General features: G+C 39.1%; 1 protein-coding gene across 7 annotated transcripts in view; it reads right to left on the minus strand.

Annotated features, from left to right (window-relative positions):
• The window catches only part of ADAMTS18 (ADAM metallopeptidase with thrombospondin type 1 motif 18), a 189,343-nt gene that overhangs the window by 53,294 nt on the left and 120,284 nt on the right, over positions 1–15,765 (minus strand). For all 7 annotated transcript variants that reach the window (XM_032486789.1, XM_032486787.1, XM_032486785.1 and 4 more), the window contains 4 exons: positions 15,373–15,532; positions 12,721–12,826; positions 9,453–9,590; positions 7,192–7,345 (listed from right to left, as the gene is read on the minus strand). In XM_032486789.1, coding sequence (XP_032342680.1) covers positions 7,192–7,345; positions 9,453–9,590; positions 12,721–12,826; positions 15,373–15,532 — 558 coding nt within the window. The remainder of the gene's footprint in view (positions 1–7,191; positions 7,346–9,452; positions 9,591–12,720; positions 12,827–15,372; positions 15,533–15,765) is intronic.

Raw genomic sequence — 15,765 nt, forward strand, 5'->3', positions numbered from 1 at the left:
TCCTGTGACTATGTGAGGTTACAGAGCAAAGGAGAATGAAAGTTGCAGATAAAATTAAGGTTGCTCATCAGATGACCTGGAGCTGGGGAAACTATCTTAGATTGTCCAGATGGACCCAAGGTAACCACAAGGGTCCTCAAATGGTGAAGAGGAAGACAGGAGAGAACCGGAGAGATGGCAGTGTGCAGAGGATTAAGGGGGATGTTACTGGTTTTGAAGATGGAGGAAGGGGTCATGAGCCAAGGAAGGTCAGCAGCTTTGGGACACTGGCGAAGGCAAGAAAATGGCTTCTCTTCTAACAGAGCCTCCAAAAGGAACCCAACCCTGCCAACACTTGATTCTAGCCCAGTGATGACCCATTTCAGATGTCTACCTCTAGAACGATAAGAAAATTAATTTGACTGTTCTAAGTCACTAAGTTTGTGAAACTTTATTATCACAGCCATAGCAAATGAATACTGTCATTAACACCACTTAGTGGGGAACACTTAACCTCATTTAGCTCGTTTAGATGAGGAAACTGAACAAGGTACTGACACTTCCAAGGTGTCAAGTCACCCAGCTGCTAAGTGGCAGAGCAGGAGTCAAACTGGCCTGATTCCAGAGTCCAGGCCCCTGACCACTGTTCTGGACCTGGATGTGGCAACAGTGGATGTTGGAAAGCTCTCGACTTCTCCAGGCTCAGATGCCTATCTGTAAAGTAAAGGGACTGAACCAGATTCCTTCCAGCTCAAACAGGGGAAGTTGCTCTTCAGAATTATGTTGTTAACTGAAAGTCAAAATCACAAATCGTCAAAGTCACTCCGTTTTGTTTGCCATATTCTATTGACTAAGGTAGAAATATGAACATATACATTTTGGGGAAAATATTAACAATCAGGGAGAGAGGCAAAATGATTTTTGTGGTTACTTGTCATAACCCTGAAGATTCAATTTAACCAGGTATTCAATTCTCCAAGCATTCCAGTTAATATACATTTCACAGTTAGAAGATATGACAAGAACAGGCTTAGAAAATATTTCACAGAAAAAGTGTTCCACGGGTCTGAGAAAAGAAAACACAAGGAAATCAGAGATATTTGCAGTGAGCCTGGTCTTGTGGATCATACAATCCTTCCCCACTCAAAAAAGAATGGGAACATCTCCAGGACACTGCTTGGAAACACTACCACCAGCAGCCGCCCCAGACATACACCACACAGACCATTTCCAGATCTCAAAACAGCTCCTCAGACACAAGATGGAAATGTTTCCCAGAGAAATGGACCTGCAACTGACATGAGCAGAAAGTCCAAGAAATCCTGCCAACAAAGCAGTCAGGTCTATCATCACCGTGGGCTCCCATACTCGGCCACCCTGGATCTCAGGGGGACAAGTTAAGGTGAAAACAGGACAATCTACATCAAAATGGAGGAATGGGAGGTAACCATGGAAGCAGTTAAGGCCACAGTTAGAAAGGCTTTCGGAATTCAATTGTTTTCCCTCTTAGAGCCAACGCCAAGCCACAGGGCTATGGAATGGGGGCCATTGGAGGAGACTGGGAAAATAAAACACAAAAACACAGGGATTCCAGAGAGAAATGCGACAGGCCGTATGAACATGTTATTTCTTTTGCGGTGAAGTACAGAAGTCACATGAAATTACAGCCAACTACTTGCTCTGACGACCCCAGAGCCCTCCGAGAAAGCTCCCTTTCAAAGTAAACAGAAATGAGAGTTTGCACTTTTTTGCACGTTCTTCTCTCTTCTCCCTACCCCAGCACTCTCGTCTAACTTTTCCTTATCTATAATTCCCCAGACCTAAGTCATAATTTAAGGGAAAACGAAAACAACCACAGAGACTACAAGGTCTCACGTTGCCTGGATGTGATTTTGAAGGAAAGAGCCTCAATGCTGTCAGTGTTCTGTCCTGTCCCAGGCTGGCCACATTCTCCAGTTTTGTCTTAAGAACAGAAACCCCTTCAAGTGAAATCTGACAGGCTAAAAACGTTGATGGTCTTAGCAAATCAAATTTTATAAATCATCTCAAACTTAACACATCCAAAACAAAATTTCCCAGCTGTCCTCCATGACCTGTCCCACGTTCAGCCTTTCCAGCTTATGTTATGACACTCCCATATGTCTAGCTGCTCGAGCCCCCAATCCCAGAGTCTTTTTTGACTCCTCTCCTTCTCCCAAAGAAGTCACCCCTGCTTCCTTGAGGAGGGATGAGAAGGGAACGGAGGTAAAATCTTCCACTTTATGAACATGGGAGTGCTAAAATTATGTGAGCTTTGGTGATCATTGTAAATCCAGTAAACCATTACTGAGCATCTGTTAATATGCCAGGGACATGCGAGGCACTGTAGATTCTCTCCATCGACTGAGGCAAGAGATAACAGACAGTAAAAACAAAGCATCACAAGTTAATGAAGGTGACACACAGGGTGGAGATGGAGCTCCCTTAGGGAAAGTTCATAGCAGCACTATTTACAATAGCCAAGACATGGAAGCAACCTAAATGTCCTCTGATAGATGACTGGATAAAGAAGTTGTGGTATATATACCCAATGGAATACTACTCGGTCATAAAAAAAAGAATGCCATTTGCAGCAATGTGGATGGACCTAGAGAGTATCATACCAAGCGAAGTAAGTCAGAGAAAGATAAATTCCATATGATACCACTTAGATGTGGAATCTAAAATATGACACAAATGAACTTATTTACAAAACAGAAACAGACTCACAGACATAGAGTCCCCTTCTCATCCCACCTCAAACTTATGGGTACCAAAGGGGAAGGGAGTAAAGGGATAAGTTAGGAGTTTGGGATTAGCAGATAAATACTACTATATATATAAAAAAAAACAAGGTCCTACTATATTGCACAGGGAACTACATTCTATAATTTGTAATAATCTATAAAGAAAAAGAATACGAAGAAGAATATATGCATATATATACAACTAAATCACTACACTGTACACCAGAAACTAACACAACATTGTAAATCTACTATACTTCCATTTTAAAAAATCTTGGGGAAAAATGGGAGGTAACATTTGAGCTGAATCTTTAACAATAATAAAAAATGATAGATACATGTCACATGGGTGGCCATGCAGTATTCCAGAGTGGGAAAGCATGCAGACAAGAGCTTGTAGACAAGAAAGCAATAAACATAGGAAAAACATACCAGGACATCACTACAGTTGGAACTTAAGTTCCTGGGGGAAAATTAACAGAAGCTGAAACGTGATGTAGTAAATTTAGTAGATTACAAAGAGTTTCTCTTTATTCTCCATTCTTTGATCCCAATGTCCAGTTCTTTTAACAACAATTTTTGCTGGGGTATAAATGACCTAAAACATTGTATTTCAGGTGTACAATATAATGATTTGGTATTTGTACATATTGTGAAACGGTCACCACAATAAGTCTAGTTAACATCGGCCACCATATATAGTTGTTTTTTTTTTTTTTGTCTCGTGATGAGGACTTTTACGATCTACTCTCCCAGCAACTTTCAAATATGCAACAGAGTGTTATTAACTAGAGTCACCATGCTGTATCTCACATTCCCATGACTTATTTATCCTATAACTAACAGTTTGTACCCTCTGATCCCCTTTACTCATTAAATTGACAAATTTTAAAGAATGAATACATGTTGGTATGACTTTTCCTTCGAAGGACACACTCTCTGAGGTGACAGACCTGAAAATAGTCCACTGGAATCAAAATACCTTCCCCAGAATTCTGATTTTGCCCCAGATCCTCCTGGCATGTCTATAAATGAACATTGCCGAGCTCCTGCTCTGTGACAGTGACTGCCAGCTACTGAGGTGTGGAGTAGGGTTGCTCATTTCTCACTTGGTAAAGTAACCAGCATGGGAAGCACTGCTCAGAGTCTCCTGTGCTTAGGGCATTCCAGCCAACAGCATCGATTCCCTCCCTGAGTCAGGAAGCATTTAGTAAACACCTAATAATCAAATGCACGTTCTCCCCAGTTGCTTATGGAGGTTACCATCCCTTAGGTGTGTCCAACTAATGTAGAACCATCAGCCAAACTAACGACTCATTTCCTTGAACACTTTGAAAAGGAACAGAGATCAAGCATGATGTGCCAAGGACAAAGAAAAGTGTGGTGGGGAGAGGAAGGGAGGCGGACAAGGCATGAAAAACAGCCAGCTCCAGGCCCACAGACAAGGAGGCCACTGGGAGAACAGCCAGGGTGATGGTGATGATGCTGATGAAGACACGAGGAGGAGGGTGAGACAAAACCCCTTGTTATTTACGGAGCGGTGCATCCTCATAATTATCTGAGAAGAGCTATGATGGTCCCCACCTTACAGATGTGGACCCAAAGCTGAGAGAGGTTAAGTCATCTGCCCAGAGTTCCAGGAAGTGGTGGAATAAGGCTTTGAACCCAGGTCTATTTAACTCCAAAAGCCAGGAGTAGGGGTGTGTGGATGTGGGTATGTGTGTGTGGGTGCATGTGCTTGAGTGCGCTTAAAATTATAGACTGTCCGGCTCCGTAGCCATCCATCTGGAGCATGCATCAGGGGCACCGAGACCCGCTACATTCAAACACAGATTGCCAGGTCCTACACCCAGTTTCCTGTTCTTTATGCCTGGCTGAGACCTGACCACCTGCATTTCTAACAAGATCCAGGAGATGCAGATATACTGTATCTGCTGTTGGAGAGGACACTTGGAGAATGACTTCCTTTTTTCCTCCCTTTTTGGGTGCTTTTATTATGCAAAACTGCCTTTCAAAGAGGCACAGGGGAAAAAAGTCAGCAGTGAGGAGAAAAGGTAAGAAAGGGAAGATAATGACAGGACAACGAAACCTTGAAAATAAGCTTCATCATCCTTTCCCTGGAGCTGGTCCCAACTCTTCAGACCAACAGGAGAAACAGGAGATTTTGGTGTTTTGGAAACCCCTCCTACTTAGGGCCTAGCAGAGAACTATTTATGAGTCTCAGAGGTAGGGCCGTGGTTCAAGTTACAAGTAGGTTCTTTTCCCCCTAGACCATGGGGAGCAAAATATCTTCCATATTCAGGATCCACCAACCAACTCAACCTTCTTCATCTTCATCTTCATCTTGCTTGTTTGTTTTTTTTTAGTGGAGGTACTGAGGATTGAACCCAGGACCTCGTGCATGCTAAGCACACGTTCTACTACTGAGCTATTGTGCATGCTACGCACACCCTTTACCACTGAGCTATTACCCTCCTCCTCTGTCTTCACCTTCTTAAACAATCATCTTACACAATCTCTCTCTCAAGCAAATCTTCCTACCCCTCCAGACATTCCTTTCTCCGTGCCTTTCTTCATTCTTTTCCATCTTCTCTGGAATTTCCATTTCCCTTTGCACCACTTCCCAGGAAAACCCATCACACTGAGATGCTGTTGTCTTTCAAAAATATGGTATGGTCTCAGAGAAAGATCTATTCATTTCAGGACAGTTGTTTAAACCCTGCACACAGCTGACACAGGCAACCTGATGAATGAATGAATGTTGAATATATGATCCTAAAGTGAAGATAGTAATTAGAAGCTTCCTTTATATTTCTAAAGAAAATCAAAGTCATCACCATTTGTGAGTTTGCTGCAATGGTAAGCACTTAATAAATATTTGATTAGTGAAGGAGTAAGCTAATGAATCCTCGAAGAACAGAGTGACAGGAGACAGAGTTAGCAGGTAAACTCTTTCAACAAAGTGAATGGCTATTGATTTCTGCCGAAAGCATCAACCTCACAGGCAATTAGAAACTACTGTGAATTTGTTAATTTAAAAATATGAGACACCAGCCATTTGCCAAAGGAAGATCCCTGTAGCATGGAAGACACACCCAAAAAATGGGGATGGTGTACGAATATACTTTCCTAATAGTTATACATTAAAATTGCATTCGAAAAATATGTAATCCCATATCAAACCTGTGATTTGGTGGGTAGTATTTCTCAGGACTGGACTTCCATTTTTTCAAGTGAGTCGATTTATAGAAAAGCAACAAGTGAGTACTAATACAGAGATACAGCACCACTAATAATGGTCATTGTTAATGAATGGATGTTAATGTTGAAGTCTAGGAAACACTGGTATTAACAAAAAGAAGGAAGCTTAATATCGTGGTGGCTGATGTGTTTGGTGTAGCTTCCACCATTGAAAAGTTTTGAGGCTTTGGGCAAATGGAATTCATTCTCTGAGCTCCAGTTAAAAAGTGGTGATAATTCACATTTCAAAAACATTTTTGTGAAGATTGAGGAAAACTAAAGTAAGTCTCTAAGTGGAATGCCTTATGCGGAGCAGAGGCTCATTTAGCAACTGCGGGAGGTGCTGGTGGATGGTGGGGACGGTGGAAGTGATGGTGGAGGTGGTGCTTTTGGTGGTGATGGTGGTGGTGCCACTGATGACGGTGGTAATGATGATAGTGGTGGTGAAAAAGGAAGAGGAGTAAGAATAGGAACAGAGATGGGAAGAGGACCTCCATAATTTCCATGTATCTGGATACCTAGAATTTCCATGTTTCCCTTTGGGTACTGGGAATAAACCAGCTTAAATATGACTCTACTTTTTAGCAATGGTGAGACTGTCAGTGATGTAGTTTCTGACCAACTGTTGCTCTCATTTCTACATCCTAGACTTTTGCTTTTTCCTATGTATCTTTTTCACAAAAGGTAAGTCTTCCATGAATGAAAGACTTGACACACAAATCATATTAACATTATTCAAGATACATCCTGAATTCTGACATACCAGAAATAAGCTGGCTGCCAACGATGGTGTTCATATCACTGTAAAAGGCGTACGTATGTATTTTAAGGTGTTGATGATCTAATATGGATTATGTGAAAAGGGCATATGAAACACAATGATAACAAAAACAGGTATGAGCAGTAGGTGAAAACTATTGTACCCAGATTTACTACATGTGATAAAAATCTTCATCTACAGAGGAGGAACTGTCTTCCAAGGATGTGGTCTGATGGTATTTAAGCCAGACAAGGTCTATGGGGGATACGCCTGGATAATTCATTGACAGTAAAACTGCCACTTAATTATCAGGCCAAACAACTGACATTTTAGAGATAACCCAGACTCTAACCCTTGGCCTTCGCAAACCAAATGTTTATATCTCTGTTAGGTACACGGACACATTACAGAATCTTAATGTAACTTTGAAATCACAAGCAAACATACCTTCACAAAACCAAGGCTGCATAACTTGGCTTTTGCTCCAAATTGCCACTTGCACTGTGTGTCAGCATCATAAATCTGGCCCGGTAGTTTGTCCGGATATTTATACTGCCCTGTTTGCTTGGGCTCATCCACCAGACAGCCGGCCTGAGGTGTACTGTGGTGATAACACATCCTTGTTAGTGGTCATGTTTATCTGTGATCTTGCCACATAAACCAATATGCCTCTGAATACATTCATGCCAAGAAAAATATAACATGGCTCAAGAAATACGTATATACTTAAAATAAAAAGGGTGAGTCCTGTCCTGTCTAAGAAGATGGACTTCACCCAACCACATAGGGTTTGACATGGTACTGGAAGTTACAGCCATCCAAGTGACTGGGCTTGGCCTACTGACATGGGAAAAGTCAATACATTTGAAAACTTTCCCCACAGTCTCATTCCATAATATTCAACAAGTTTTTACTAAGTGTCTGCTCTCTGGTGAGTGTTAAAGCTACAAAACTTACTAGTCAGCGACGATCACCTGTCTTCACAGAGTTGAAAGTTATGCTTATTTCTTACTGATAATGGGGCAGTGGCCAAAGATACATTTTACCTCAAATAATCTTCACCAGCAAAAAAAAAAAAAAAAAAAAAAAAAAGTTCTTGAAAGAAATCAGAAAATCAGGAGAAAGGATACATTGGGACTTAAGACAGGACAATTTCCCTGAGATATATCCAACTGGGATATGTTGAGAAAAAAAAAAATCAGTCTTGATAGCATGGATATTCTTAGAAAGTACCTTATCTCCACTTAACTAATTAAACAAGGATATCAATGAGACCTAAAACAGCATGGTTGTTACGTGTGATTTTGGAGTCAGACAGATGGGGGTTCTAGTCAACCAAGCAATCAAGACTGATTCTTACACACCTCATTACTGATAATGACTTTGCTAAGAGTTGTTAATAGATCAAGCAAGACAATGTACAGTGCTCAACACAACACAGTAAGCATTCAAAGTTAGCTTCTGTTGGTATTATTATCATTATCCAAAAGCATTTAACTAAGTCATTATGAACGATGGAAACTCAGTCTATACTGAGGTGACCTTGATTTATAATATTTATTGACTCCATTCTCACATGAGATGGAAAAGATAACTTCAGGCCCCAGATCATCAATTTAAAGCTAACAAAAGAAAACCTTCTATGTGACAAAGTCACACAGCAAAAGGTTTGTCAATTTTTTACTATCCCTTGGGGCATCATTTGGTTAATATCCTTCACTGATTCAGCCTTGCCTGTGTGTATTGCTAATTCTGTAAACACTGGCAAATAATATGCAGTGGTACAGATTTAAAAAAAAAAAAAAGTATCAATAATATTCGTTCCCAAAGAAACCTGGTGAGTTTTCCTAATATCTGGTCAAAGGGAGATGTGATTAGAACCTGAGTAATCTTGTGAGAAACATAGATTAACAAGATATATCTGCATACATATAAAATGATATACATATATACATACCTATATATTTAACAACCACTATAGTGCTGTATAATGGTCAAATGGTCAAATATATATTATAGCTGAAGAAAAACCAAAGGAAATGTCAAAGAGTTTCAATTTGGGGTTTATTGTTTAATATGAATCAAACGGCTCTACCTTCCAAACTCCTATTTTACTAATGAAATCTAGGATCTTGAGTATTAAAGACATTTCACATAGCTATCATCATCCCTTCTGGATGTCTTTTGGGCGAAGAGCTAGCATGTCGCCTTTTCAAACAAAATAGCCAGTCAGGACAGTGCCCCATTCGTGGTAAAACTGGCACACCATTTTGGCATTTCCAATACTCTTATGACCAAGTTGACTAATTAAGCTAATTAGTCACAGTAAAAAGACAATATATCCAGCAATCTCTGGAGGTCTTAGAGGTGAGAGGGTTCTAAGCACAGATCTGGAGTCAAAACAGAAATAAGTGTGAGTCATATTGACAACGTACCAGCTGTAGAACCTTCAGATACAAAATTAATCTCCCTAAGACTCAATCTCCTAAACTCTAGAACAAGGACAATGATAGGACTGATGTGAGGATGGAATGAGGCAATATGTGCAGAGCACATAGCACAGTATTAGACCTTCAATGTATTGTTTCCAACCACAAACATGACATTATCACCATCAATACGCTGATTACTTGTTTTCACATCTGTTAAGTACTGTTCACTGTAACTACTCCAAAACTGGGAACACCCCTGGCTTTGGCTTGTTTTACCTCAGGAATTTCTTGAGATACTGCCGGCTGCACGAAGACCAGGAAAACACCCCATTGTTTCCCGTCAGTGTAGGAGACATGATATTGCCTTCAGCCTTCCTGCAGGCATTGCCTTCTCCATCATGAATCATGCCGAAACTAAAACAAAAAGAGGACAACAAAAAGTCTGCTGTAAACCCATTTTCCGAACTGTAACTACAGGAAGAAGAAGATGGATTGAGAATCAGAGAACCCAAGTAAGGGACACAGTTGGTTGAAACTGCAAGAGAAGAGAGTGACAAAGATGAGTTACTCTACAGTCTTGTCAGATTCATGTAGAACATTCTAAAGAACGCTGAGGGCTTTGTTATATTATACCTTGGCCACAAAAAAGGGCAAAGAATAGTATACCTGCTACAGTTTTTAAGGGTGAGAACATTTTAATCAAGATTTCTAAGCTAAACTAAAATGACAAGAAAGTCAAATCTTTCTTTTTCAAAGAGCAAATTCTCTTTCTTGCCACCAGTCATGGAACTGCAGTAAGAAAGTTCAGAATGAGTAGGAGTTAGGTACAGAGAGAAGCTGGTGATAGTTGTTTAGCAACCATTCATGTGTAAAGACTGTGTGACATAAAACTTCCAATGATGATCAACTTATTAGCTGAAATCACAAACTCTTTTTATAACTAAACTCCCCTAAAATCATAAACATTCTTTTTAAATTAATGGTTGAATCCATCCATTGATGGCACATGATGGGCTAGTTTTGAATGTATTTTTTTGGAAAAGGCTTTAAGTTGGCCCATTTTACCAAAGAAGATTCTAGCAGTTACAGAGTAAAAATAATTTTAGGCGGTTTACTCCCTAGAAATCATGTACATTATACCTAAACATTTCCCAAATCTCCCAACTGGTAGAATAAATGTGACATTAAAGTTTATACCCACATATAATACACCCCCCCACAAAGACAGAACATACTTCAGGCCATATTAAAATGGTAGGAGATGGGGAAATAAGCTTTTTGGGTCATATCTAAAAAATTCAGTGCACAAAAAAGCTTTCTGTCACTTTTCTATGGAGGTAGAGGATGGAAGGATATCAATTTATCAATGATCTAGATTGTTCTTAACCTAATTATTTAAAGGAGTAAAATATGCCTCTTAAGAACTTATTTGCATGAGGCAGACATGATTCCTATGGAAATGAACATGCTATTCTGATACAATCTTATCAATATAGCTGTCCTTTGAAGGTAGCCTACTCCGAATAAATAACTGTGCTATAACTGTAGGTATGATTCTGTTGTGACTCGTCCGTCTACAGACTAGCCAGCGACCCAGCATTCCTTCCAATTTATCAGGCAAGTAATGGCAGGATGGCTGTATACGGTAATCCTATCAGTGAGCGCCCCAGGGATTTAGAGGTGACGGATTCACAAGCACAGACTCAGGGGAAGCATTTTCTCACCTCTGCTTTGCCCAATTCAGCTCTTCTTTGTACCTAACCAGGAAGCTAGGGGGAGTTGTTTGGGAGACCACCTTCTCAAATATATTTGTCAAAGTCAAAAAACAGAAGGAAATTCATGTATAAAGCACCACAGGAAAGAGCAAGAATCACAGAAATGGGGATGAAGTTGGGAGAGATTGAAGGCATTACTCTAAGAGAAAAGGTAATTACATGAACACTTCACTGGAGTTTTATGGACATAAGCAAACCAAGTTTGAATTGAATTTTGAACTAAAATTTTTTAAAATGTTCTAATTTACTTTAACAGCATTTTAGAAGATAATACGCATTTTCTTTAGCACATGTCGAAAGTCTTAGCAAAAATCTCATGAATTGTCTGTTTCAAAATTTCTCTCTGTAAGGCTATGTCATTTAGAATTTGAGTATGTACTTTCCATTATATGTGTTCTTCCTTTTACCTCTGACTCTTCTCACACCACCTCGAGAACATCTTTGTTTCTCCTTACAAATATGCTGAGTTTTGACTTGGGTAACTTTAACTCAAAACCAAGGATGATTATATTTTTTAATGGCCAGTATTTTTGAAGAGTGAGAGACACCAGTTAATTTGGACCTAATAGAATTAGACATACGCTTGACATTCATAGATCTTTTATTTCCTGCTCTAAACAAGAAGACCTTGTGTCTAATGGGCATTTTTGTACCAGTGTGCAAATAAAATTGGGTCATTCACACCTTGCGAAGAAAACGGCTCTGTATAGATATAAAATGCTGGGCAACTGATGGATAACAGTAACAGTCAAGATTCAAATCTCCTGAAGATAATATATTTAGCTCACAAGACACACTAACAACAAAATACCAAAATATAAATTAAAGTTGTGAAACAGATGATGCTTGCTTTTATTTTTTTAAGTCAGAAGTTAATTAGATACCCTGAAATTGATTATTCAGTATAAATACTGAATACAAGACACACGTCAACACTCCTAAACTCATACATCCAAAGAGCTTGCCCTTGAAATAGCCAGTTTGTAAAGCAGTAAGCTTATTCCAATATAGATGCAATTGCTCAAGGGTAATGTTTGAAAACTCTCTGTAGAATTGTATCCATACCAGGTTCTATGCTTCATAAAATAAATTCATCTCATTACTCTTAGGTTTCTCATACCTCATTTCTAACTCTATTCTTGCAAAACAAAGGTTTACTGACAACAACTGAAAGAATACTCAGTCCAGGCAATGACACAGATGAAAACAATATCCAATAGACACACCAAAAGTTTTTAGACAATGGCAGGGGTGGGTGCATAGTGGTACAGCGTGTGCTTAGCATGCATGAGGTCCTGGGTTCAATCCCCAGTACCTTCATTTAAAAATAAATAAATAAACAAATCTCATCACCACCCCCCTCAAAAATTAAACCCAAAATAAATAAAAAGTTTTTAGACAATTAACACGCCATTATATTCTGGGAATTTATATGTCCCCATGATTATTTCCTTAGTGTAAAAAAGACTTATCTTCATTGTAGCAAATAAACAAAGAAGAAATAAACAAACGCCTAAAAGACCAGAGGACCCATTAATAACCTGCAGCCTAGTTTGCATACAATGTAATACCAGGCAGCTATTCATTGTTTAAAAAGAGCATCAACAGTAACTGGCCTTTATCTGAGCCCTTCTTTCAGGTGCTGGTTTATGCTTGACTCAAGATTTATCCTATTTATTCTGCCTAGATCAATAATAATCATTAGACAGATATCAGTGAATCGCCCAACCAGTTTTCATATAAAGTGGTGAAATCAAGGGGCCACTTACTTGTGCCCTGACTCATGAGCAATGGTGAAGGCCAGACCGAGCCCCGTGTCCTCGTTGATGGTACAGCTTCGGTACTTACTGCACATTCCACTGATGGGGGCAAACCCTGGTGAAAGATCAATTTCAAATGTTAATCCAAAGGGGACACACACAGATACCTGATCATTTCTCAGGTCCTCATAATGTTCTGCACAGTTTTAGTTTAAAGGATTCAGGTATTAAATTTTTTTTGGCAGGAAAACACTAAAAGTATATGGCTCTCAGTCCTGTCTAAAATAGGTAAGAGTAGTATTTAATACTTTCTTATTTATTAAACATATTGTCATCAACTGACCCTAACAATGCTATAAAGTTAGCATGAGTATATTAGGTCCCGTTTGTTTATGTTTGCTTTTATTTCTATTGCCTTGTTAGATCGTTTCAGGAGAACATTGCTAAGATTTATGTCAGAGAATGTTTTGCCTATGTTTTCTTTTAGGAGGTTTATAGTGCCTTGTCTTATGTTTAAGTCTTTAAGCCATTTTGAGCTTATTTTTGTGTATGATGTGAGGGAGAGTTCTAACTTCGCTGATTTACATGCGGCTCTCCAGCTTTCCCAGCACCACTTGCTGAAGAAGCTGTCTTTTCTCCATTGTATATTCTTGCCTCCTTTCTGAAGATTAACTGACAGTGTGAATATTTTAATTCCCCTTTTATTTATAGGATAGTAAGTCACAGGACATTTATATGCCTGATCTAAGTTCATTATTTGGATCAGAGCAATTGTTAAAATGATAGCTAAACCAATGTAAAATATTCACTTAACAGTAGTAGTACCAAAGCTCAAGGTATATTTTCTAAGAGAGAACACACATCTTCACCTTTTTCTAAAGCAGATAACATGGAAAGACCTAAACACTGTGAGCAGATTGAATTAATTTTTCCCCTAATGTGATAAATGCTCCTTCTCCCCAAAACTACTTCCTTCCAGGAGCAGTTATCAAATCATTCCAGAACATCCTCGATTTTGTCTTGAATTCCATTACAGCTTCTTCCCAATGTGGGTCCTCATAACCAGTAGAACAAGGCTAAGTACCCAGTAGTATTAAATATATACTTGTGAACTGATTGCACCTACCTTACTGCCACAATATAAGTGAGGTCATCTGGTAAACCTAACGTATAGGCACACATCATGAGCGGCACCATCATTAGCAACACTGAGTAAGTGGCAGTTAAATACAACACACTGCCCTATATGCCTTGTGTACATCTACACTTGTAGACATATGTATGTATAATTATAGATTAGGAAACTGAGGCTCAGAAAGGTGAATTGCTCAATATCTCAGAGTCAAAAATTCTAGACTTAGGACTTAAGTACAGACACATCTAAAGTCAAAGCCCATACTCTTTGCATAGAACATGCTGCTCAAAGTAAGTGACTTACAGACCAGTTGTTAGGGTTCTCGGTGTTGTATTTGTTTCTCCAAGCCTTTCCTTTTATTCTGGTCTTATTTTGGTTGATGGATATAACTACCTCCTTCTCAGAATCTTTCTTCAAAAAAGGCAATAACGCATTGGGCTAGCCCACATCAATTTGCAAATTCCAAACTCAGAAAATGAATGAGTGTATAGCCTCCCCCACTATAAAAACACAGCCTATGGAACAATCCCCCAAATGGTTAATTCTCAGTTATGCATTGTTCTTTGAAGACTGTGATTAATGGCAAATTATTAAAATTAACTCATTTTATACAACAGAAGAGAAGCATTATAGAGAACTTGAAAAACATAAAAAACAAAATTTTTTTAAAGTGCAATCTACCTTTATCTTCAGCACATTATGAAGGATTATAAAGCACTTTGAGGAAAAAAATGGGAGTAAACCATGAAAACTTTTCTCAGTTGCCCCAAATTTTACCATCATTTGAGATTATCAGTTGTGTCTGAAAAATATGGCTCCCACTGTCTGTTTCAGTAAAAAAAGTTTTATTGGAACACAGCCATGTTCATTTACATATCATCTTTTGCTCCCATATAGCTGAATCAAGTAGTTTCAACAGAGGTTGTATGACATGCAAAGCCTAAAATATTTACTGTCTAGCCCTTTTCAGAAAATGTTTCCCCACCCCTGATCTAGATGATCAATTCATTTAAAAAACTGTTGAATTCCTACTGTGTGCAATAGAATATACTAGAAAGTATAGTAGAGATGTGAAAGCTATAGTTCTTATTCACTGTCTTGAACAAATGTGGAAGAACTGAGTCCTTCAACTAACTTTCTAAAAGCAGCATGCTACCTAGGGGCACAGTTGAATGCCATGGAGACCGGCCAAATTCTATTCCGCTATCCAGCTCTGCAGTCATGATGCCTACGGAATAACCTACAACGTGTCTAGTTAAACAACAATTTATCTCATGCCTCAAGGATCATCAATAGGTTTAATAAAGAAAAACACAACAGAGATAAAGTAAATGGGTCCCCCTTTCACAATGAGTTCAGTTAAAGGGAATAATATTCACCAGAGGGTATTCAATGAGGATACTCCACAATTTAAATATTAAATCTCTTTATGAAGAATCCTAAGGGCCACCCACCACCCAACAGTAAGTTTCCAGACTGTGTTTTCTGCTAATGTGGTGTGCACGGAGCGTCTGTTCATACCATACCTAGAGTATCACATGGTTCATTCTTCCAGGAACAAATATCAAATCCCGTGAGTAAGATGGCGTGGTCATGCCTCTTGCCATTCTTTCCAATGAGGGCAGACTGCCACTGACAAAAGCTATTCAGAGACTGGTCGGCGTGATGGTTGATCAGTAATCCTCTCTATGGGAAACCCACATAAATCAAAGTGAGAATGTGTCACAGAGATAAGAACGTTGAATCATTCTATCGGCACAGATAAACACAGAAACATAATGTTTCTGGGGGAAATGTCAACAAAGGAAAACACTGGAGCTAAGGTTGGGGACAATTGGTGTTAAAAAAGAACTATTTTGGGGTAAGTGCTCACAATATTTGAAGTCACTACAGAGTCTCTCTAGTGTGGTTTATGACCA

This window comes from Camelus ferus, chromosome 9 (genome assembly GCF_009834535.1).
Source record: "Camelus ferus isolate YT-003-E chromosome 9, BCGSAC_Cfer_1.0, whole genome shotgun sequence".
Lineage (NCBI taxonomy): Eukaryota > Metazoa > Chordata > Mammalia > Artiodactyla > Camelidae > Camelus > Camelus ferus.